Source organism: Octodon degus, unplaced genomic scaffold, assembly GCF_000260255.1.
Source record: "Octodon degus isolate 3935 unplaced genomic scaffold, OctDeg1.0 scaffold00031, whole genome shotgun sequence".
NCBI classification, from domain to species: Eukaryota; Metazoa; Chordata; class Mammalia; order Rodentia; family Octodontidae; genus Octodon; species Octodon degus.
In genome coordinates this window covers 18,481,719-18,506,740 of record NW_004524607.1, presented here as the reverse complement: position 1 = coordinate 18,506,740, position 25,022 = coordinate 18,481,719, and the positions used below count along the sequence as shown (strand labels likewise).

General features: G+C 40.7%; 1 protein-coding gene across 7 annotated transcripts; it reads right to left on the bottom strand.

Moving 5' to 3' along the window:
- Positions 1-1,006: 1,006 nt before the first annotated feature.
- Positions 1,007-18,244, bottom strand: Znf655 (zinc finger protein 655). 7 transcript variants are annotated; one of them, XM_012514399.2, is made up of 5 exons: positions 17,163-18,240; positions 15,896-16,058; positions 14,475-14,560; positions 13,962-14,088; positions 11,744-12,499 (listed from the first exon to the last, which is right to left on the bottom strand). In XM_012514399.2, exons 2-5 carry the CDS (start codon positions 16,029-16,031, stop codon positions 12,303-12,305), a joined length of 546 nt encoding a protein of 181 aa, XP_012369853.1. In that variant the 5' UTR covers positions 16,032-16,058; positions 17,163-18,240; the 3' UTR covers positions 11,744-12,302. The 7 variants fall into 7 exon arrangements, with proteins under 7 accessions (XP_012369852.1, XP_023569160.1, XP_023569161.1 ...); XM_012514398.2 differs by lacking the exons at positions 11,744-12,499; positions 13,962-14,088; positions 14,475-14,560 and adding exons at positions 1,007-4,098; positions 4,581-4,685 and having other exon boundaries at positions 15,896-16,038; positions 17,163-18,244; XM_023713392.1 differs by lacking the exons at positions 11,744-12,499; positions 13,962-14,088; positions 14,475-14,560 and adding exons at positions 1,007-4,098; positions 4,581-4,685 and having other exon boundaries at positions 17,163-18,243.
- Between the last annotated feature and the right edge of the window lie 6,778 nt (positions 18,245-25,022).

The window sequence follows — 25,022 nt, the reverse complement described above, 5'->3', positions numbered from 1 at the left end:
AGTCCTGAGTTAAATTCCTGGTACCAAAGAAAAATGTGTTTTACTTTCCAAACCACTTTTCCTAGTTCTACTGAAACCTCAAAACTATTCACTCTTATTTCATGTACCAACAACCCAACAGAATAATTAAATCCTAAACATTCAGCCAGGTTCTACAGGTCTGTGGAAAAATAAGTTTTGTATCAATACAAAGGAAATCCATTCTTGTGAAACAAGTTTCAGGGAGGAAGAGTTGTAGCCTGGAAGGCGATTCCAAGATTCTCGAATGCTTCTGAGGCCTTCAGATTTTGTTTGAAACAGATTCTCAGAATATCAAGCACATCTTTATTCAAGAGAGGTACAAAAGCACATTCCTAAATCAAATGCATACATGTGATCTGTACATATTTTGTTATTTAGGGATTACTTAGGGCTCTGTTTTATGGTCACCATAGGTTAAGTATTGATCTCTGTTGAGAGTATACATGTTTGATAGGGAAAAAGAACATGCATTTTTCATTTTCTTTTTACATTTAGATCATTTAATTATATATCAATTTCACTTAGGTCCCTGCCCTGCCCTGATTAGAGCCTATGCTTGCCGATGGAAAGATATAAAATATAGCGGTAGAACTATCCTAGAGGTTAGCTACAAGAAGCTTATAATGTATTTTTACATATTTTTTTGCAGATCCCTAATGAATATTATATAACATCTGAACTATAACCTCAATTGCTGTACTGACAGCTAGGATTTTAAATAACACTTGTCTTATTCACAAACGTTGTGAAGCTTAAGATGGAAAAATTACTAAAATGCTTTGACATCTAAATAATCATAAACTTTTAGTCGTTTTTAGGTTTATGACAATGATCCTGAACTCAAGCCAACATCTGTGATCATTTTCATTAGTCAAAAAGCCACATTTTTTCATATGACCTATAAGTCCCATTAAAATACAAAAATAGAGATGATGCACACATGTTGTCCAAGCTACTCTGGAGGCTGAGGCAGGATAACTTGAGCCCAGAAGTTCAAGGCCGGCCTGGACAACAAAGTGAGACCTATCTCAAAAGCAAAACAAAAGCATGATGCACAATCATTACACACAAAGGCCCCACAGTTCAAATACTGCCCTGAATCGATTAAGGGAGCTGGGGAGAGGTCTGAACAGATAAAGGAGGAGTCCAAATAGTTACATTTTAGCAGGTACAGATGTAATGCTCTCTTAAAATATTGTCTCTAGATACATAAAAATAACACATTTTATTTCACTTTGCAAGTTTTCTGGGTTCTACATTGTAGTGCTTTTTTCTGTATGAAGGGGTTCTTTTGTACGTATACAAAGTTTGTTTTTGTTTTGTTTTTGTTTTTTTATGTGTTCTTAGTGTTTGTCCTATCAAAACAGACCTAGAAAAAAAAAGACCTGAGCATTTTTCTGGCCTTCAATAGAGGCATATGAGAACTCTAAATTTAGCCATGCAGAACAGGCACAGAATGAGTGCAGCTAGGCCACCAGAAGTCTTATTGATGCAGACAAAGCAGCTATAAACTTGGACATCGCTTGAAAATATTTAGGTGTGTGCCACAAACTCAGGAAGACCACATCTTCCATACTTACGGATGGGCTGGAGGTGAAAATCCAAATCTTTAAAAGATGCTTCACTGTAGGAAAGAAGATACCAGACCAGCAATATCAAATAGGAATGGCATACCTGTTAGTGACAAACTTAAAACTAGGAAACTACCATCTTCAGGTTCATAAAGGAATGCAGGAATCTAATAGTTGTGGCTATAAAGAAATTGGAATGTGGGGTCCTCAGAAAAGAGCAGGCCTAAGAATCTGTTTCAGAGACAATTTGGGTCAGGAATAGCAGAGAAAGCTAAATGAACTACTTTTCAGATGTTGGTATATGCTTTAAGGTATACTAGGAATATCTTAGGAAGCTGTGAATAAGAACAAATTGCAGGATGAATACAAATGTGCATAGGCCATATTAAAATGAAAACAGCTTAAATGAGTTCCATAAATAAAATATACATACTTAGGACACATACTAAATAAAGAGATGAAGATACAGGACGGCATTCCAAGTTATTTTTGAGACTAGATTCTTCTGCAATGAAAATGACTGGGACTAAGTATTAACAATTTCATACATAAGTTGTAACAATTTTCTCTCCACTACTTTAATATGGGGTAAAGTCTTAAATACAGAGGCAAATTTCTTCACCTGCATTGTGATCAGGTATATTTTGATTACAATTAAGACTTGATGAATCTTACTAAAAAGATCTGCCACATTTACTAGACTCAAATGACTTTTGGGTAATTCTCAGATGTTGAATGAGCATTGAGTTAAAACTGAATTTCCTGTCATACATGCATTTATTAAACTCATAGGCTTTCTGCATGACATGAATCTGGTACTGAAGCAAGGTAGTTCCTTTGACTGATTGTTTTACATATTGGAATTTTATTCCAGTACAAATTCCCCAATTATGAGTAAGGAATGAATATAGCATGAATATACCCCATTTGACATATTCAAAGCTTTTCTCACCGGTATGGATTGCAGGAGCCAATTAAGAGTTTAACACTAAAAGCTTCCCAATATTTATCACATTCAGAGGGTCTGTCTCAAGAATTCCACCTTAGAATATAGTCTGAGCTCTGACTGAAACTTTACCATGCAGTACATACTGACTTCACCCTGGTGTGAACTCTCAGATGTTGAATGAGGACTGAACTTGACTAAATGTCTTCTCATGTTCACTGCATTCATAAGGTTTCTCTTTGGTATGAATTGGTTGATGCTGAACAAGATGTGCTCTCTGATTGAAGTTCTTTTCCCATGCATCACAGTCAAAGACTTTTTCTCTGGTGAGTACTTCTTGTTGCAGGATAAGATCTGAGCTATGACTGAAACTTTCCTCATAATCATTACATTCATATGATTTCTCTTTCCTAGGCATTTTGTGATGCTGAATAAGGCATGAGGTCTGACTGAAAGCTTTTCCACACTCATTACATTCATGTGATTTCTCTCCTGTATGAATTCGTCGATGCTGAATAAGATGCGAATTCAATCTGAAGTCTTTTCCACATTCATTACATGTATAGGGTTTTTCTCTGAAACAAATTCCTTGATGTTTAACATAGGCCAAGCCACATTCATCATATTCATAGGATTTTTCTTCATGGTGGTGGACCCTCTGATGTTCAACTAGATATGAAGTATGACAGAAGTCACTGCCACATACAGTACACCTACAGGGCATCTCTCTGTGAATTCTCTGGTGTTGAGTAAGGTGTACACTACGACTGAAGACTCTTTCACAGTTGTTACACTTGTAAGATTTGGCTTTGGTGTGAATCTTCTTATGCTGAATTACATCTGAACTCTGACTACATGATTTATTAGACTTTTCACAGGATTTATCAGATGCTTCACATTTATAAGGTTTTTCTCTAGTGTGTATTCTTTTATGTCGACTGAGACTTGAGCTCTGACTGAAAGATTTTTCACATTCTTTACATTTGTAGGGTTTCTCTCTGGTATGGATTCTTTGATGTCTAGTAAGGGCTGAGCTCTGATGAAAGGTTTTCCCACATGTATCACATTTATAGGATTTCTCAGTGGCAGAAATGCTCTCCCATTTATTAAGGTGGGAGAGATCCATTGGGCTTTCTTTGTATTCACTATTCTGAAAATTCTGTTGTAGATTTATGTGTTCATGTTTATCAGCAGCTGAGTTCTGGAAGTTCATATCATACTTACTGTCATCAATATTCTGTATTCTAAGAACTCTGTGCCCTGTATCAAGGGCAGAATCCAGACTGAAGCTTTTTTCAGGTTCATTACATTCACTGTTCTCACTGGTGAAGGTTTTCTTGCTGATTGCTATTTGTCTAAACTCTCTTTCGAGGAAGAGAAATTTTCTTAGGATTTCCTGAAGCCTTTCTAATCTGTCCTCAGACTTATATACTTCTCTAGTCTCAGGAACTTGGACAATATCCTGTTTGAGTCTTCCTACTCTCACTTTGTATGAATGTACTTCTTCCGAAATTTTCTGCTTAGGAATCAACAGCTTGTTCTCGTCTCTGGTTTCTCCATCTGATATAATATATAAATAGAAAATACAAATGTAATCTGTACCCTGTACTTCAAAAGAAAACTCAAGATAGAAGAAAACTAAATAATGTAATAATTACTAGCATAAAAAACAGGCACAAAATCTCAACAGCAGATGTTAAGGGCATGAACAGCAGCCGCCCAGTAGGATCCAAATGGATCATGAAGAGGTACAAATTAGAGGTGTGTTCAACAGAGTAAGAGGATAACCAGTTAAGGTACTTCAAAAAAGCTAAAAGCTAATTCAAAAGAATTTTAGGTAAGCAACTTGAATAGGGACTAGTACAACTTGTGCATAAAAACTAAATAAATACAAAGGGTAGGCCTAAATCACAGGCAAAGACAGGAGCTCTCTATTCCATGACAGAGCTCTTCTTTCTGAATGCCAAAGCAGTCACAATTTGACTCAACAATTCCACTTTACTGCCCTACTAATTTCATGTGATTTATTCTGCCTTACTCACCTGAGCAGTCACCTCTTAAGACTTCTCTATTCTTAGTTTCCAGATCAAAGACCTGTAGATCTTGTTCCAGCTGGAAGATCCCATCAGGCTTGGAAATTGGAAATCCTGCTCATAGAGAAGGAAATGGGATGTGGCAATTTATCGCCAGAGGCTACACCAGCCACCTTTTTCTTTTAACTAATGATTGATTACTAGAGAAAGGTGTTCTGAGAAGACATTAATTAGAAAGGTCTGCAGAGTGAAAAGGACAAAGATCTTGTACAAGAACTCAGATTTGTGCTCTAGAAAGAGGTGTGTTAAGCAGCAAGATGATAACTTGCAAGCAGCAGCATTCATTTAAACGTTATTCAGACAAAAAAAAAAAATTGTGCATGAGTGTGTACCTATCCTCACACAAGTTCTTATTATTACCCACCACCTGTGGCCTAAAAATAAATCCTTGTATTAGATCTGGCCTATAATACCAAATATAATTCTATTGAATTGGAGAAAATGAAAGGTGAAATGCAAGCACCTGTTACACTGTAAGCTAAGCTGTAGCAACAAAATCAATGAAGACAGAACAAATATCCCAAGAATGAATCTCAAGAAACAATTCCAAATTCATTAAGAACCAAAACAGAGTAAAAGAATGATTTCTGGTTCCTCTTTAGCATATCTGGGGAATTAACAAGTTAAAACAATCTATATTTCAAACTGACTAGAAGAGTATGAAATTCCCAACACAGAAAAACCTATTATCGTACTTTAGCATGGCCAGCTACTCAAGGAGGTTGAGGCAGGAGGGTGCAAGTTAGATGTTCATGTAGGCAACATAGCAAGACCTTGTCTCAAATTAAAAAAGGCTGAAGATGTAACTCAGTGGCACAACTCTTGCAAAGTGTTCAAAAAAAATGGAAATACTTATTACTCTGAGTCAACTGTGTGTGTACACACATATATATATATATATACACACATATATATTAGAATCAGCTCAGCGCATCCCACAGAGATGCACAAATAATATCTCAAGAAACACCAAAAAATAATGAGTTTCTCGGCTCATAAACAAAGTCTATGACAACCTTACTTTAGCTTACTCTTTTTTATTCAACAACCTTTATAGCATCTCCTATATGCAAACAATGGAAGGAATGGAGAGCCCAAACAGAAGGTCCACCTCCCCTAGGACTTCACACTCAACTACAGACAGCAATGAGCAACTACAGTATGATACAGCAAGAATAGTACAATAGTAAATATGCACATAGAGTAATCTTGCTGTAGCTCTTATAATGGACTATTAGGACCTAACTCTTTTAATGCTAAAACATTAATGGTTTTTTTTTGTTGTTGTTGTTGTGTTTTTTGGTGTTTTTTTTTTTTAGACAGGGTCTCACTATGTAGTTCAGGCTGGCCCTGAACTATGTAGCCCATGTTAGCTTTAAATGGCTAGCAACCCTCCGGCCTCAGCCTCCTGAGTGCTGGGATTATGGTCCCACCACACCTGGCTACTTTTTTTATATGTCGAGCCCAGAAACCATTGAAAAGTATATGTACAAGGCATGGTTCAAGCCATTCTTCTCCAAAAATCTTTCCCTTCATTTACTGCATGTCTATAAATGTATTATTTGTTCCCCCTTATCCTACAAGTCACCATGTAATGATGACATTAATAGCTTCCTAATACGTAGTTCCAAGGTTCACCATCCTCATTCAATTTATAAACTTTCTGACAGCAGGCATCGCATACCATTTATTTTGCACTTTTGTTTTTCTTGCTTTTTGAGACAGCATCTCATCGTGTAGTACAGACTAGCCTTGAACTCACTATGTAGCCCAGGCTGGCCTCAAACTTGCAGCGATCCTCCTGCCAGCCTCCAGAATGCTGGAATTATAGGCGCGCACCACCACATCCAGCTTTATTTTGCACTTCTTTTAACAGCTACTTATTACTGAGTACCAACTCTGTCCACAAGTGTCAATGTACAAATGGCTGATCAAGTTTATAAAAATGACATAGCTCCTGGAAAATGTAAACCAAAGGTACTCCCTTGGGATTCCACATGAAAGCCTGTACATAAGGGGATCAGGACACACGAAAGTCATTTACTACATTTTTTAATTCCAGCTAGAGATTAACAGAATCAATTTGCTTCCTGTTTTAAGTCTTCTATGTCACATAAAATAGTTTCACTAGAGTGACATTGTAGCCCAGCAATAAAGTGAAGGCCTGCCTACTATGCACAAAGCCCTGGCTTGATTCAACTTCAGGTTGAATCAATGAAAGGTTTAATAAGTAGCATGATCTAGCGATACAGGATTGGCCCAGCACACACAAAGGCCTAGTTCAATCCACTTAATACTGCCTAGTAATATCCAATTTGAGGAAATACACATAGTGGTACCTAGTTCACTAGAACTGCGGAATAAACTGTGAAACCCGAATCATGGATTAAAATTCATAAACTGAGGCACCACTGTATATACGTACACATGGATACATACTGAGTGCTACTTGTCTGTCTACTTGAAGGCCTAGATTTACCCCCTACGATGGAAAAGTGTGACATGAAGGATAAAATATTGTGTTGAGAATTCTAGTAACACTCTGCAACTTTTAATGTTAGGTACTTACTAAAGTGCTTTTCAGGGGCTGATGAGAGGGCTCAGTGGTCTAAAGCACCTACTTAGAACAAGCTGTAGCAAAGCACAGGGACCACGGTTCAATCCCCCAGCACCACATGCCAGCCAGCCCAGCCCCCTGGTGGGCTGAGCTGGCCACACACACACACACACACACACACACACACACAAATAAATAAAAATTTAAAAAAATAAATAAATAAAAATAAAGTGCTTCTCAGCATTCAATATTTGAGACAAACTGGCTATTTTTTGGTTACATTTAAAATACAAATGCACAGCAAAAAAGGTGGTCTTCATGTGGGATGAGGAGTTTGATTTGACACTTGTATTTAAGAAAATATAACAGATAATGTCTAACAAGCAGTTAGGAGATAAGACCATAGCTTACAATAGAGAAAAGGTATACAAAAGACTTAAAGCCGCTCGTAATAGAAGTATTATCAAAATATTAAGGTTTACTCATGGGTGCAAAGTGCCGTTGCAAGAGCTTTACAAGTTTCCACTTATTTAATGCTCACTACTCTATAAGGTGGAACATTATTGTTTTCATACAAATGGGAATTTGAGATGTCAAAGTACCTTCCCCCAGGTCACAATAGCTGGTGAAACTAGGAACTTGGCTTTTAATAAACACTCTACTAGTAAAAAGTAGTAACAGTGAAATAAAATATATCCTTCCTTCAAAATGTATAACATAAAAAATACATAACATATTAACAATAGAATAAAAGTAAAAATAAAAAGAGAAACAGTGACTAGAATAAAACAGAGCCACCATCCTAAGAATTTAGAGCCACAGAAATTTTAATTAAAAGGGGTTTTGCCAGGTGCGGTGGTACACGCCTGTAAGCCCAGCACTTGGGAGGCTGAGTGCCACAAATTCAAGGCAAGCCTGGCCTACACAGTGAGACCCTATCTCAAAAAAGGGGGTGGGGGGCCCCTAAAAGATGATTTAATATCAAAGAAATGCAAATCTTTTAATAATAAACATCCAAACCCCGAGACAATAAACTGAGCAATATCCAATTTCAAGAAATTTTACATAAAGAAATAATTTTAACAAGCTCCTTAAATTTTTTATTAGAAATTCTTTGTTTTCCTTTTTTTTTTTTTTTTTTTGGTACCAGGGATAGAAATTCTTATAGTTTGTATCATTTGCTCTGCTTTCCCAAATAACTAGCATGAGCGAGGTACCTATATAGGTAATCTACCTTAATCCTTGGCACAACTCAAAAAAGCAGACATTTTTTGTGCTTTGTAGATGAAGAACATAAGTGTAGGGTAACTTGCTTCATATATCACAACCAGTAAGTCATATCTAAGTTTGATTCCACAATCCAGCCTTTCCAATCTATCATACTGCCTGTCATAGAAAGTCTAATGCTAGTTTTTCTTATCAGTGAGCTTATTTTTTCTAAAATTTTAACTAGAAACTCTATGCTTTCAAAATATGTACTTGTGTCAGGGGGCTGGTGAGATGGCTCAGTGGTCTAAAGCACCTACTTGGAACAAGCTTAGCAAAGCACAGGGACCGCGGTTCAATCCCCCAGCACCACATGCCAGCCAGCCCCGCCCCCTGGTGGGCTGAGCTGGCCACACACACACACACACACATAAATAAATTTAAAAAAAAAAAGAGTAAATTCAAAATATGTACTTGTGTCAGCACAAGCCTATAATCCCAGCATTTGAGAGGCTGAGGCAGGAAGATTACCCTGAGTTTGACGCTAGTCTGGGCTATATAAGCAAGCTGAAAGCCAGCCTGTACTTAGTGAGACCCTGTCTCAAAAAAAAAAATAAATAAATAAAATAAAATAATAAAAATAAAAATAAAAAAATAAAAAAAAATAGATACACTTGCTTTAAGTTTTTCTGCCCTAAAACTATTTTTAGTCAAATCTCTTTATTTTTTTAATGTAAGTCTTAATAGTTTTCTATTAGCTTTACTGTAGTATAGACTTTAAAAATAACACTTCAAAAATAAAATCTGGAGCCAGGTGGTGGTGCGTGTTTGTAATCCCAGCACTTGGGAGGTAAGGCAGGAGGCTCTCTGGGAGTCCGAGACCAGCCTGGGCTACATAGTGAGACCTTGTCTCCAAAAAAAATTTTTTTTCTGAGTTGGGAGTAGGCCAGTCTAGGAAATTCAGTAAGATCTCATCTCAAAGTAAAAAGGGCTGGGGATGTAGTTCAGTGGTAGAGGACTTGCCTAGCATGCACAAGGCCGTGTATTCAATCCCTAGCACCACAAAAATTAAATAACATTTCAGTTTTACTTTATTCGACTTGTTGCTTTTACCACAGTTGTGCTAAAGATTTCTGCAATTTGGAAGTTTCATGCTTCTCTTCATGGTCTTTAATTAACACACAAATAAAATCTCTTAGCAATAGCTTTCTTATGGGGCCAGGGAGATAGCTCAGCAGCATAAGCACCTGCCTGGCAAGAGCAAGATCTTGAGCTTGAGCCCTGATACAAAAAAAAAAAGCAATAACTTTCTCATTGGGGGGAGGGGCACCAGGCTTCACATACTAGCTAATGCTCTGGCACTGAGCTAGATCCCCCGTCTTTTTAAAGAAATGTCTCACTAAGTTTCCCAAGTTGACCACAAACATGTGATCTGCCTTAGTCTCCTCAGTAGCTGGGATTACAGGCATGAGCAACCACAACAACCAAGAGCATTCTTCTATAGATACTTCTTGCAGTAAACTATACTAAGCAGTTTTATTTCTTGCAAATATGGCTTTTCTGATCCCAAAATGTATAAACTGGTCTGTCTGTCCAACTTATTGTGGCCATTTTGACTTTCCTTATTTTTAGAATAAGATAACCCATGAACAATACTTAAATTTCTAGGGCAGAAGAAACACAAGTCAAGCCCATCCTGGGCAACTTAGTGACTTGGAGGGACTTTCCCCCCAAATAATAAAGGGTCAAGCACGTAAGTCAGTGCAAAGATCCTGGGCTCAAGCCCTAGTACTGGAAAAAAAATTTTTAAATGTCATATATATCTGCACGTATTATTCTAAAAACACAAAATAGTAAAAAAGAGTACAACCTTTTCTAGATACATCTGGACCCTAAGCCTATTCACTTCTCTGAGCCTCAGTGTCCTCAGACACCAAGTAAGAACAGCATCTTCTGTTCACAGGGTTTCGGCAAGGAATAAGTTATATATACAAATTACCTAGTAACACACTGCTCAGCAAATACTACCCAGTAAAGAACATTCTGTGTGGGCTGGGGGTATAGCTCAGTGGCACAAGTGTTGAGTTTGCTCCTCAATACCAAAAAAAAAAAAAAAAGGAAAGAAATCATTCTGTGCAAACATGACATCGAGTTCACAAAGCCATGAGTATGTGTAAAACATTCCTCATCTCCTGCCTCATTGATCACCAATTAGCACTTTGATAAGCATGTTTCTAATACCATCACCCATTAAAGAGCATCTGCCATGACCTATGTAAAAAGCAACCCAACCCCAAATCTTAGCACTCAAAGACAATTTCCTTTTGGGTACAAAAGTCAGTTATTTGTTCACAGTCAACAACAAAAATATGCTTCTTTTTCAATCTGATAATGAAAATTATTTATAATGTATTTTTTACCATTATTCCTATTCGACACATTTGTCTATTACTATCTAGGGGAAACCCTTGAAGTTCTAAATTTTTTGAGGTTTTTTGTTGTTGTTGTTCTTTTGTTTTGTTTTGTTTTGGCAGAACCGGGGATTGAACTTGGGCCCTTGCACTTGCCAGGGAAGCGCTTATTCTACTGAGTCATCTCTCCAGTCCTGAAACCCTTAAAGTTCTGCTGATTGCTTTCTTTTGTTAAAACAAAGTCTCACTATATAGTTCAGGCTGGCCTTGAACTCACTACGTAGCCCAGGCTGGCCTTAAACTCTCAGCCATCCTCTTGCCTGTCTCCCGAGTGCTAGGTGGGGAGACTACAGTATGTATCACCCCACCTAGCTCAGCTGTGACTGTTTACACTCTCTACATTTACTAGTACCCAGTGAATGCACTTAACTAAAGGACCAAAGCTCTCATGTCTGTGGCAAATAAAATTCAGAGCTACTGCTATGAGAAAAAAAAAAAAGATGTGAACCATAAAGTGGGCTTGCTAAGTCAGGAACTGAATTGTAATGCCTTTCTGTTACAACCACAAACAGTAACCTTAAATTTTAGGTGCACTTCACTGAGCCCATAAATATAAAATGATTTCCCATAAAAATAAATTTCTAAAGAGATGTTACTGACCTGCTCACAAAAGCAGTGAATAAGTAGGTTCCTACAGTGTGACTAGTATGTCAGGGTGTACATGGTGTCCTGTGAGAGTGTACAGAAATGACGTGGAGAATGGAATAAAGTTCAGTTTCATCGCATGCTGTGCTACTAGACACTACATTATACTATAACCTACAAGTTGTGCTACAAAGTTTTACTTCAAAAATTAGACAGGTTAATGTTGGAAATTCTGTAATTATTAAGTAAAATTGACAATAGATTACAATTATATTTATATATATCATTTTACATTTTACAAAGTTATTAAATATACATCCATATTGACACTCTGAAGAAAAAAAAAAAGAGATTTAACTTTTCTTTGCCCTCCCATCTCCCCTGCATCAAACAGTGCTAAGGTCATTCGTTCAGGAAAAGTCCTATAAATGCATCAATCTGTGTAGCACTGCAGAGCCAAGGGGAGGAAGGTAGGCCTTTGAAGGAAGGAAAAAAGCCTGATGTTAAGCCTAAGGAAAGCCCAGGGGGTCACAGGAAAGTGAGGGAACACAGGGGCAGCTCCTACTCACTGCAGAAAAGGAGGGCACACAGCACATGTGCCACAGTCTAACATAAGACCACATAAGAACAGGCAGAGTTGAACTTCTGAACTTTGTAGTTTCTCAGAAATGTAAGCATCTGACCACCAAGTGTGATTTCTGAATAAAGTAGGTTCAAAATGCATCTGGTTGCAAGGAAAGGCTTCCTTAGCCCCTCATATTAAAAATTTAATGAAGTTCATTTGAGAAGCTACAATTTTACATAGTGGTGGTATCCCAGAGGGCATCTGTTCCATCAACCAAGTTTAGTATCTTACAATTGTGGAAAAGGAGCTTCCGAGGAGGGACGAGCACTATCGATGGGAAGCCGACACTTGGGCCATCTCTTGGAGATTCCTGCTGAAAGTACTGCAAGTGTTTCTCCAGAGAAAGCACTTGCCTGGGTATGACTCAGAGCTGGGCAGGAATTCACACAATGAATCCGGGTGGTAGGAAGGCGGAGAAGTATGCCTATAAAGATCAAAGAGCCAGGAATGGAAAATATACTAAAAACCTTTCCAGTGGGCAGACTTCCTCCCCACAGTGAAAGCCGACTGAGTGACTCCTAAGTGTAATCAGGGAGACAAAGAAGTGTCCTGCATGCTACCAATATAGGCAAAGCATAAGAGAGAAAAGAGTAAATATAGACATAGTACATGCTTACAGAGGCAGGGGAGAAACAGATAGAGCTAGAGGGACAAGGCTCAATCCAAGGAGGCTACCAACAACCCCTTGCTGATCCTCATCAAGTGCACTATAGGTATTGAATTCCAGCTGCCTAGCGTACCATTCAAAATGACAAAGGAGAGGACCCAGGGAGATAGCTCAGCTGCATAAGTGCCGGAGTGGCAAGGGCAAGGTTCTGAGTTCAATCTCTGTTGCCACAAAAAAAAAAAGTGACAAAGCACAGACATGAATTAATAATTATTTTGTTTTTCTGGGTGTTCTGAAACAGGGTTTCACTATGTAATTCAGGCTGGCCTTGAACTCACTATGTAGCTCAGGCTGGCCTCAAACTCACAGTGATCCTCCCACCCCAGCCTTCCTAGTGCTAGGATTACAGACATGAGCCACCATGCCCAACAAGAACTTACCCTACCTTTGTGTGGGGAAAATGTCTGAGACTTCTGCTACCCTGGGGGTGGTTATTTGGGATTATCACAGTGACTCACTGAAATGCACTCACAGTGACTCACGCCACTCTATCAAGTCTCTCCAATTTGCCTGTGTGGAGATAAATTTGCAGATCTTAAGAGGTAGGGGACTACTGAAAGAAGACTGTAGTGATCATAGTTTCTTTAAAAAAGGTTTTCTTCTTAGGAAAATGGGAAACAGATACAGGGCAAACATACCAGAGGGGGGAAAGGGGGCAGGAGAAACACACAGAGAGAGAGAGAGAGAGAGAGAGAGAGAGAGAAGAAAGGAAGGAAAGAAAGAGCAAGCCAGGGATACAGTTCAGCAGCACAGTGCCTGTCTGATAAGTGCAAGGTCCTGTGTTCTATTCCCAGTACCAAAAGAACAAAATAAAATAAACAACAGATGCATCCTTCAATTAAAAAAAAAAAAGAGAGAGAAAAGAAAAAGAGGGACGAAAGAAGGGAGGGAGGGAAGAAGGGCAGTAAAAAAAAAAAGTGGGGAAAATGTGAAATTAAGCAAAGCAAAAGCAAGTTTTTCTTTGCTAACAGGAACAGATGTCCCAGAAAAGCAGAAAACATGAACTTAGACAAAGAGTAGAATGTCTCCTCTTGATACTCTGAAGCAATTTTAATTATCCTTCTCAGAGATGTCCTTAAAGATTAGAGGATTCAAAAGTTCTGGGACCTAAAATCTGTGCCACACTTTACTTTTCTTCTCAGAGACTTCATATTTACTCAGAAACAAAGAAAGAAATTCAAGTAAGTAAATGGAGTGGGTGTAAGAAGACAGTCCTTACCCAGTGAGACCACGTTCCCATAATTCTCTAACATCACTTCTCTGTAGAGGTCCCTCTGAACAGGGTCCAGGCGTCCCCATTCCTCTCGAGTAAGGTACACAGCCACATCCTCGAATGTCACAAACTCCTGAAATAATACATCCTGGCTGCTCTTGGGGAACTGAGGCCACTGTAGCACCATGGCCAGGAAATGAAGATGGTGACAAAGAAGGTATCCAGTGTGTACTTACGTTGGGGAAGATGAAGAACAGATTAAAATACAGGGAGACAATCCCACATCCCTTAAATGTCTAGTGAGTATCCCTCACAGCATGATGGATAAAGATCTGTTCATGCTGTCAGGGACATGGGAAAGCCACCTGTGTGAAGTCTAGCTCTCTGAAGAGAATCAGTTCCCAAACTGGTCTGCTAGTGAAAAAAATTCCTGCCAAGGTTTACTAGATGGACTGAGAGAGGCCACACTCAACCAGCAGCAACAGTCCCTAAGAAAAAGCAGAGGGTTCCTCAGCTCACCTGGTACCTGGCTGTCAGGAGTGCAGCTGCCTGGTCTCCTGGGCTTCCCTCGTGGGGAAGAGCAGGCACCTGGGGAACAGGCGGAGCTGAGGAAGGAGAAAGGATCAAGAGTAAGAGCAGCCCTCCACGGGGCTCCCTTCAAGAGGCCTCTCCAGCCCAAGGGGTGTCAGTGGGACCCGTTTTCACGTCAATATTCTACTGAAACCAAGGAATACATATTAGGTACTGGGTAGCTCTACTCTTCCTCCTTAGTACTCGTATGACTTACATGTGTTTAGGTCTGTGACACAGGACTTCATTAGGAAATCTATTTTACTTTATCCTTATAACCTGACATTCTTCTCACAGAAAGGTAAGCACTGTCCCTGCTCTGCAGTGGGTAAAGCAAAGCATAAAGACTTGTAGTGACTTATCAATGCCAGAGTTATTAAGTAGACTTCTAAGCTTCTCAGACATAGCTCTATAAACTCCAGTAAGTTTTCCTCTTTCAAATAGGCACTGTCTCAGTAACATGTGCGTAGGGCTTCCAGAAACGGAGTAGTCATGTGTTTCTTCACAATCCTTTCCACAGTCCCCCACTGTCCCCACAGCACCCTACACACTGTGGCACTCCTCTTGTGGTAGTACTGACACACAAGTTACTTCTGACACCACAGCTGGCTACAACAATCTAAGACACAGTTCTTAACAACAACAATAACAAAATTGGCCAACCTATCTATACAAAGCATTAAAATGTAATTGTATAGTCAATATCTAACATGAATGCATTTCAAACAGGCATTGTGTTCACACAAGGAATTAAATGCCTGCTTTCTTAATCAAAACTAGATCAGTCACAAACTGGCCGTGGTGGTACACGCCTGTAATCCCAGCACTCAGAAGGCTGAAGCAGGAGGATTGCTGTGAGTTCGAGGCCAGCCTGGGCTACAAAGTGAAGTCAAGGCCAGACTGAACTGCATAGTGAAACCCTGTCTCAAAATATACCAAAAAACAAAAACAAAACCAAGATTAGATTAGTCACAAACACTGCAACTGCAACAGAATGGCAAGTGGCAAAGCACACGGTCAGCAAGCAAAGAGAAACTAAGTGAAGGGAACAGGAGCAGGCAAAGGTCCTAAATCTAAGAGCTAAGCAAGAACTGTGAGATGCAGCAAAAGCAACATAGCTCAGAAATTATTCTAGATGTGGTAACTGGGATAGAGCGAAGGTTGTCTGAAAGACACAAAGCCACAAAGTAAGTGACTACCACACTGCTTATTAAAGACAAACCATCCTTAATAGAGGGGCCCGGGCTGGTCCTCCCTCCAAGGGCCATCTTCTAGCTGGAGTTGTCGGCCTCATCATACCAGGCAGTAGGCAGGCCCAGAAGCCCCTCTAACTCCCATTCTGCTGGATACAAGTGTTGTCTCTGCCTTACCCCCAGTGAGTCCCTGCTCCATGTCGGTGTCCTGCATGAATTGAGGCTCTGGGGAGAGACACTCAGACTGGGTCTCCAAAGACTGAAACCGGACCCTTGGTGATCCTGAGGCTTCTTGGGCTGACAGTTCCTCCATCCCTGTTCTGGAGAACAATGACCATCACTGCAGGGTGAGATTAGGAAAAATGATTGGAATAAGATAAAATACCATATTGTTGCATGTCCGGAGGACTTAGCAAAATATCTTACACACTGTAGATACTCAATAAAAGCTGGTTAATAATGACTAACCACCCAAAACAAACAGAAAGAAACATAGTTATTATTCAACTTCAAATACTTCAGATCCAAATCTTAAATCCAAGTATGAAGGTTTATCTGAACTCCACTAAACTCAGAATTTGTGGTATTTAAGAAGAAAAAAAAGGGGGGGGGGTGCAGAGCATGCTGACACATATGAGTAATCCCAGGGCTGGGCAAGCTGAGGCAAGAGGATCACCCAAATTCAAGGCCAGCCTTAACTACATAGAGTTTAACAATAAGAACAACACACACACACACACACACACACACACACACACAAACTAATAATGTAGCGCTTTCTGCATAAAGTCTAAAATAGTTGAAATTTACAACCTTCGTTGGAAGCTCAAGTTTGTATTCAAAGAAATATGCGTGTTATGATTACTCATTGTTTCTTCCAGAGGCCCCTAAGGAATTAGCTGGTAACAATTTGTCAGTCCACTTTCAACTACTAAATGGGCCTAGCTAACAATAAAACTCCATGGGGGGGTTGGGGGGGCTGGCCCTTTGTCAGGCTAGGCGGGCAGTCTAAAAACACAAGGAAGAGCTGCGATTCCAATTAAGTTTGACCGGTGTCCTTCAAACCCAAGGACGTGACAGGGTTACATCCTCCCACAACCCTCCCCAAGGGCCCTCGCCCAGCTCCTTGCTTGGCCTCAAGAGGACCCCAAAGGAGGATCTGCCCCCCTCCCACTTCCCTCGTAAGCAAAGGCACGGTCCCCAAAGCGCGAAGCGGGCCTTCACAGCGCACACCCAGGACAGGTCACCGAGTTCGGACTGCGGAGCTCTCAAACCGCGGGGCTTCGGGTGAACCAGGACTGAAGACAAACAGACTCTCGAGCCCGGGCCTCCGCGCGATCCAAAAGACCAGGGCAGTCTTCAGCCACGGCCAGGCGCCTCTTCCTGGGGAGACGAAACAGGGACCCCTCCCGCGGCACCCCAGAACGGCTTCCGGGGGACTCACCCGAGCGGAGAGGCGGGCTCTGCTACCGTCCCGTCACCTACACACTGCTCCGCAGAGCCGCGCCAGCTCTTCCGGGCCGCTCTAGACTACCCAGGGGCGGGCGCTTCTCGGTGGCATTTCCGGCCGTGGAGGGCCTCCGGATGGGGGCCCCTGGGGGGCCGTGGAGGGAGCTCCGGCCTCCGGCCTGGTATCAGTGATTGATGGTTAGCGGTCGCCGGTCCAGCACGTTGTGTACCGTTCTTGGCTTTTTCACCTTCTTCAGCTGTTGCACCGCCCGCTCTGCTGATCTAGTGGACGCTTCTAGTCATTACAGCAATAATGACTGCGACAAACGTTGGGACAGCTCACCTCCACCCTGCTCCCTGACGCCAGCCAGCGCTGCGTAGGGAGGTGGCCAGTCCAAGTGGGCACGTATTCCGGGTGAGGAGGCATGGCAAGTCTAATGGGCCAGCTTCCTTGAGTTGGCCAATAAGAAACCGGCACAAGGGTACATACGCAGTGTGAAATACCACTGACTAATGGCGCCTTGGTAGTAGGAGGACGCGAAATTGACAAAAAAGGTTAAAATTCTCAGCACCAAATTTTCTCTGCTGATGGAATCCACATGCTTGGGCAGTCAGGAGGTCTTGTGCTAATCCTGAGTAGATAAACATGGTAAAAATAAAGGCCTGCTTATCCCAATGAGCCCTGATCCATTTTCTCTCAAAGACTTAAGATACAAAGATCTTTTAGTCACTAGCTTGTCTAGATTAATTGTTCTACAAATTATCTGTGAGTCCTGTGCATTTCCATGTAAAAATATCATCTTGAAATGATAGTTCTGTTGCTTTTTTGTAATAAAAAAAAAATTAAAGGGCTTCTGGAAGATGGGAGTAAATGACCTTGGCAATTAGCAACTTTGATGCACAACTTGTTATGACGTGTTTCTGGAAGAGCAATAAGACACAGCATGCCCTGAAAAATATATCTAAGATAGTTCCATTTGCCAACTCAGACCCTTTCCCACTTCTACATTTTCTTACAAAAACCACAATCTCTCACACTGAACATTCGATTCCTGTCTTGGAAATTTGCTTGATGTCCATTGTAGCAATGTATTCTCACCAGAATAAACTCTTGTCTTTCCTGTATTCCTTGACTGTTGATAATCCTTTTAACACCTATATTATTGACCAGACACTGTCTGGCACATTAAGGATCTTGGGGAATTCGGGAGAGGATGAGGTTAAACAAGCTGGAATGGAAGAAACAAACAGTTGTCCTCCTGGCTAGGATGACTCAGGTATGCAGATAGGCTGGGTAGGCCTATCTGAGACTGAGACAGGAGCCCTGAAGCATTGTGACCCCTTGGTATGCCTTGATCTTTTAAAGATTATGATGGCTTGTGGAGGAACTAGATTTGCAGGACAGTTATCCTCTTAAAGTATGAAAAACAGTATGATGGTACATGCCTTTAATCCCAGCACTCTGGAGGCTAAAGTAGAAAGATTGAGAGTGGGAGGTCAGACTGGCTATGTAGTGAGACCTTGTTACCAGTCAGTGTGGCTCTTTGGTTTAGTAAAAATGGAATGAAGTGTAAAGCACAAATTTACAGGAGAAAAAACTTTAATTGGAAAGTTAAAGGGAAGACAGGAAATGATTTCAGTTTAGGTAGCTGGAAAGGACACACTCCATAGAGAGATTCAGATTGGCCCACCCACAGAGGCCAGGGGCCAGTGTTCAAGGATTAGCTGGTGGGCTGGGATCCAGTTGATCATTATCTCAGTCCTGGTGTCAGAGTTTTGGAATCTTTATGGCTGAAGGATGGTTTCATTCCCAAAAAAGGATTCTCTTTGTCTATGGTGATTTAGTCATGTGGGGCTCCACCTTTCCTGGAATCCAGGTGATGGATCACAGGTTTAAAACAGTGACTGGAGGGTGAACATAAACCTCTTATCTTGGTACCCTCAACCTCAAATAGGGATGAGATCAGGTAAACTCTGGATTAATCAGCCCTGTCCAGCAAGCCTCTAGCCAGACACTCCCTAAATGAACAACATATCTCTGTGAAAATCTCAAGAGATTTAATCCAAGATGCCTAATAATAAAGGATACAAAATGAAGGTCAGGCTTTGCTCTGCTTTTAGATACTTATAGGCACATGTAGAACCAAGGGAAGTCATGGTTCATAGGAAAAATGGCTTTTCAGACTGTGGCTGCCCCAGAAGGAAGCACAAATCATGGTTTTTAGTTTTGCTTTTTTTTTTTTTTTTAGACAGTCTTCCTATATAGTTCAACTTGGCCTTGAACTCACTATGTACCAAAGGATGACCTTGAACTCTTAACAACTTTCATGCCTCAGCCTCCTGAGATAAATCATGCTTTTCACAAGTAGCAGATAGGGCCCAGGACTCTGCCTGTTCCCAATCTCTATGATCATCCTTGACTATGTCAAGATTGTATCCACCCTGCATCAAAAAGAAATTTTTAAAAAGTGATTTGGAAGGAACTTGCAACATTGCCTAAGCAAATTAAATGCTATCTTTTTTTTTTTTTTTTTTTTTGTGGAACCGGGGATTGAACTCAGGCCCTTGTGCTTGCCAGGCAAACGCTTATTCTACTGAGCCATCTCCCGGCCCCTAAATGCTATCTTTTAATGTAATTTCAAATTAAGAAAAACAAGGGGCTGGGGAGATAGCTTAGTGGCATAAACACTGCCTGGCAAGTGCAAGGTCCTGAGTTCAATGTTGGTACCGGAAAAAAAAAAAAAACAAGAAGTGTATTTGTACTTTTTTTAATTACATCAGCTTTCTCGGAGATGTTGTAATACCCTCCTTGTTTTTCTCTGTTGAGTCTCATGAATCTAGTCCAACCTCATACTATTACACAGTCCTTCTATTCTACAATACCCCTATTACAATGGAATGAGGAGCAGACAGAAAAATGCACTGCTTGGGCCATTGCTAGCTTGTGTTGGAAATATAGCCCCAGGTATGTGCAGCTATTGTTTCTACTGATAAATCCCTGAGCCAGATCACACATTACTTTTTTCTTTGAATAAAAGCTCTTCTAATATCTTAGGATAGCTATTGCTTTGGAGAACTCTCCTAAACTGCAATTTCCCCACTTGAGAACATCTCAATTCGTACCCACTAAAAGAGTGGTGGGAAAAAATTTCTGCAGAACTGAGCAAAGCATGGTAGCAGTGCAGTTTGTCCAAGTTTTAGCTGTCTCAGGCCATTTTAGCTGTCTCCGTCCAGTGAGAAGACCACAGGACTCACCTATTTAAGAGTCCACTTCTCAGCCAGGTAGTAGCACACACCTGTAATCCCAGCACCCTAAAAGACTGAGCCAGGAGAATTTCAAGTTCAAATTAAGTCTGGGAAACTTAGTATTTAAAATTATTATTTCCTAATCTTATTAGTATTTTCAAATTTAGGACCTTGCACTTACCAGGCAAGTGCTGTACCACCGAGTAAATAGCCACTTTAACTGGACAATTGGGAAGTGATGACAGAAGGTGCTATGGTTTTGGTATCTCCCAAAGGCTCACTATTAAAGGTCTGGTCACCAGCCTCTGGTGCTATTAAGAAGTGGTGAAATCTTTAGGACGTGGGGCCTAGTGGGAGGAAGTTAGTCTAGTGAGCATGTGCCCTTGAAGGGGACACTGAAATTCCAACCCCTTCCTATTTCTCTTGACTTCCCTGCCACCAAGGGGTGAGTCACTTCCTTACCAGATGGTCACCGCTATGGTGTGCTGCCTTAACACAAACCCAAAAGCGATAGGGCCAATAGACTGCAGACTGAAACCTCGAAAGCAACCTCAAATAAACCTTTCCTTTTAGAAAATTATCATCTCAGGTATCTTGCCATAGTAATATAAAACTGACAACACCATAGTAATTCCACTATTGTTACCTCAAAACCATCCTGGAAGCAGCCAAGCTCAGAATCCTATTACCTACCTAATATTGCATAGGTCAAGTTTGTGAAAATACTGCCTGCTCAACTGCTAATAAACTACTAATCAGCATCTCAAAAGAATCAACTACTTTGATGTATAAAACCATTCATCCTGATCTTTCCCAGGCTATACCCTTGTTTTGGGCCTCAACAGACACACAATCACCAAGTTTTATTGTTCAGTAATAATTATAACTATTACAACTACTACCATCAACAAAAATATAAGAAGAATGTAAGTGTGTAGGGCAGTATCCAGAAAAATTTAATACCCCTACTCCAACCGGACCCCAATACATTCTGGGGTAAATAATCTGACCTCTAGACACTCAAAGCCAGAGTTTAGAGCCCAGAGGATCTGAAACAGAGGCAAATTCTCCAGGGATCCTAGAGAGGGCAGGAAACTGTCCTCTCTAGAATGCAATGCAGGAAGTGGGTGCGGCACACTTCATGTTTCTGAGGTATGCACTTGCTGGGTTCCAGTCACCAAAGTATAGGTCTTAGTCCAATGACTGGTCATTCCCCCAGTCACCTCCCTCTTCTGTCCCAGCAAGCTGGACTTTCCTGGGGTTCATGGTGAGATTTGGATTCTGCTCAGAAAGACAAGAAGGGACAGTGTTTGATGAGGACCGCTGTTCCAGGATCTCTCTGGCCATGCTGCCCCTAACTGAGGTGAAGGAGGGTCCTTCCCCATATCGTGGGTCCCTGCCTCTTGCGCTGTCTCTATTATGTAGGCCAGCACTAAGTAGATCAGAAGCAATCAACAAGTGAACTGTGAAGAATACACTGAAGAAAAAGAAGAGGAGGAGGAAAAAGAAGTTCATCAATGCAATCCTACTGTTTCTGAAGCATGGAAGGAAGATATGTAACCTACCTATGAACTCATAATTTACTTCTGTATTTCAAACTTGTGCTACTATAACTTTGCTCACATTCTTATTCAAGTATCTCACAAATAAACTGGCACTCAGTATAGTGGCATCTCTTAATTTTTAAAATGTGCCCTGCTGAGAATTGAATTACCAGGCTTGTTACAAATTTGTTGAACTTTATGCAAATAAGCAGAAAATGTTGTTACTGTATCCACTAGAACAAATGCTTACTGGTCACAATGAACTATATTAGTTAAGGGTAACAGTGAAAGCAAAAAAAACCCCAGCCTTTATTCTAGTTGAGATAAGATAGGAAAGTATTAAAAATTATATTTTAGGGGCTGAAAATAGTCCATTAGTAGAACACTTACCTGGCACAAGCAACATCTTGGCTTCAATCTCCAGCACCACAAAAATAAAATTCAGAGCAAGAGCTTTCAAAATTTTATATATAAATCAATAAAGGAGACAGTGCTGAGATCATTTAAGAAATGCAAAATAAAACTTGATGGTTCCTACCATCACCGGCTCTGAGTTCGATCAGGGAAGCACTCCATGAGGCCTGTCAAAGCCAGGGAAGAGCAACTGTCCTGACTAAAGCCCTGGATCTGCCAGTTTCACCTCCTCCTTGAAGTCCCTTCATTTCCATTCATCCTGACACTGCAAGGGTCTGCTTCAAGGAAGGTTTTCTTTTTCCTCACCTTTAGAATTTTGACATAGATATCCAAAACCAAGATTTCATTTCCTCCATCTTAAAATACCTGAGACAAAATTTGAACGAACTATGTTGAGAGTCACAGCAGAAATGAAGAATTTGCACAGTTTGGTATAGAGCATGTGGTACAGCTTGATGATACAGTCATCTGGAAAGATGTTGGAATGGGGATGGAAGCTCTGATAATTTGCTGCCAGAATGAGAAAAAAGGCTGAGGGGAAAAAAAAAAAAAGCAGACACAAGGGCTGGCCAGATAGCTTGGACTAAAGTGCCTGCTTACACAGAGCACAGAGGTCAGGGTTCGATTCCCAATTCCCAATCCCCAACCCCCAGCATGCTGTGCCAGCCCCACCCGCAGGGCATGCTGAGACAGCGATTGAGACTGGACATGGTGATGTGTGCCTGTAATCCCAATACTTGGGAGGCTGAAAACAGGAGAATCACTGCAAGTGCAGTCTATGTTGTGAGACCCTGTAGACCCTATCCTAAATACATTTTTTTTAAAGTAGACACATATAGTGCAGAACATTATCTAAGTTAGGATTTAGGATTGCTGAGATGCTTGGATTTATTTCAAGAGATAGGTATTAAGTCATAATACTGTGTAACTCTGTGCCTCTATTTCTTCATCTATAAAATGGGACTATACTTACTTTTCATAGACAGCTCCTAAGATCATAGCACAATGGTTTCAAATTTAAAACACTATCCAAACACAGAGCATAAATATTTATATCTGAGAAAAATTCTGGCAGAAGAATTCAAGCTCAAAGATAAACATACCAGGGCTTCAATCCTGACACCAACTCTTCCTACCTATTCACGCACAACTGATTAGCTTAAGGGTCAGACACATCCTAAAATTTTGCAGTAAATACATGGTTACATGTGAAATGTCCTGAGCACAGACAGAAAATATTTTATTTCTTTCTCTTGGTTTTTTTTTTTTTTTTTGAGAAAGGGTATTTCTATGTAGTGTGAGTTGGCCTTGAACTTGCCATAATCTTCCTACCTTACAGCCTCCTGAGTGCTGGGATTACAGGCATGCAGCACCAGCTAATATTTGTTTCTCTTATAAACTAGATTCTTTTTTTAAAAAATTTATTTATTTATGTGTGTGTGTGTGTGTGTGTGTGTGTGTGTGTGTGTGGCCAGCTCAGCCCACCAGGGGGCGGGGCTGGCTGGCATGTGGTGCTGGGGGATTGAACCGCGGTCCCTGTGCTTTGCTAAGCTTGTTCTAAGTAGGTGCTTTAGACCACTGAGCCATCTCTCCAGCCCCTAAACTAGATTCTTGAGTCAGCAAGATAGCTCAGCATATTAAAGCACACATTTGCTTAGGCAAGCTTAGGTAAGTACAGGGACAGTGGTTTGATCCCCGGCACCACATGCCACTCCAGCCCTGCCACCAGAGTGGGCTGAGCCAGCCACTAAATAAATAAATAAATAAATAAATGATTCTACCATTCCCCTAGTAGTTATTTATGTAGACATAGTGATGGGCTTGGGCTAAGACAGTCATGTGCTCTCCTGGTCATATGTCAGTGATACATATGGTACTTGTAATTTTCTGAGCAGACACAGAACAAAACAGTCACCAAGTTACATCAGACTCATGATTTACCATGCTCATCATTCTGCTATTATCAGAGGCACTAAGAATGAGACAGCTTGTGAAGAAGTAAAATCAACATAAATTCTAAAATATGTGTGTTCTTCAACTTTGCTGTTCATTTTTGAATAATCCTATTATCTGCTATACTTCTGACATCTCTGTAGGTATCTGCTGCCCAGAATTCAAGTCTATTTCTGTCATTTCCCCCCTTCTTACGTCATTCTGATTTCAGGGAGTGTCTTAACATCCTACCATCTGGTGATCTGGCAACTTCAAATCAACATACTGATTTCTGCAGTTTCTTTTCTCTGGAACTTGTCTAGGGCTTATTTTTTCTGCATAGGTCTACCTACCAGCTCTGCACTTCCTGGTAAGGTCATCTCCCTGGGTTTCCACAAGGGCAGAAAACTGCTAATGTCTTTGTGTTGTCTTAATTCAAATGAACAAATCTGGATAGAACTGGGCTGGGCAGCTTTGCAGGGTGGAAGGACTTAAGGAAGAGTGTCATCTTGCCACATTCCGTTGGGGCTGGAGGTCAGGAGCAGTAACTAAGCATCTCAAGGCCCCAGAGCCCTTCACCACCATTCCTCCCCCATAATCCAGAGCTCAGGATGGTATAGTACATAAATGAAAAGATCACAATACTTGATTCTCAAAACATACTGACCAGGGCTGGGGAGATAGCTCCGCAGCATAAATGCCTCTTGGCAAGCACAAAG

Excerpts from the sequence above, each read along its gene's own strand:
- Znf655 (XM_012514398.2), bottom strand. The coding sequence starts at position 16,031 with ATGGAGGAACTGTCAGCCCAAGAAGCCTCAGGATCACCAAGGGTCCGG. Across the intron at positions 4,686-15,895 it reads GGAGCAGGGACTCACTGGGG|GATTTCCAATTTCCAAGCCT; the intron begins GTAAGGCAGAGA and ends CTCTATGAGCAG. Across the intron at positions 4,099-4,580 it reads CTTAAGAGGTGACTGCTCAG|ATGGAGAAACCAGAGACGAG; the intron begins GTGAGTAAGGCA and ends ATATTATATCAG.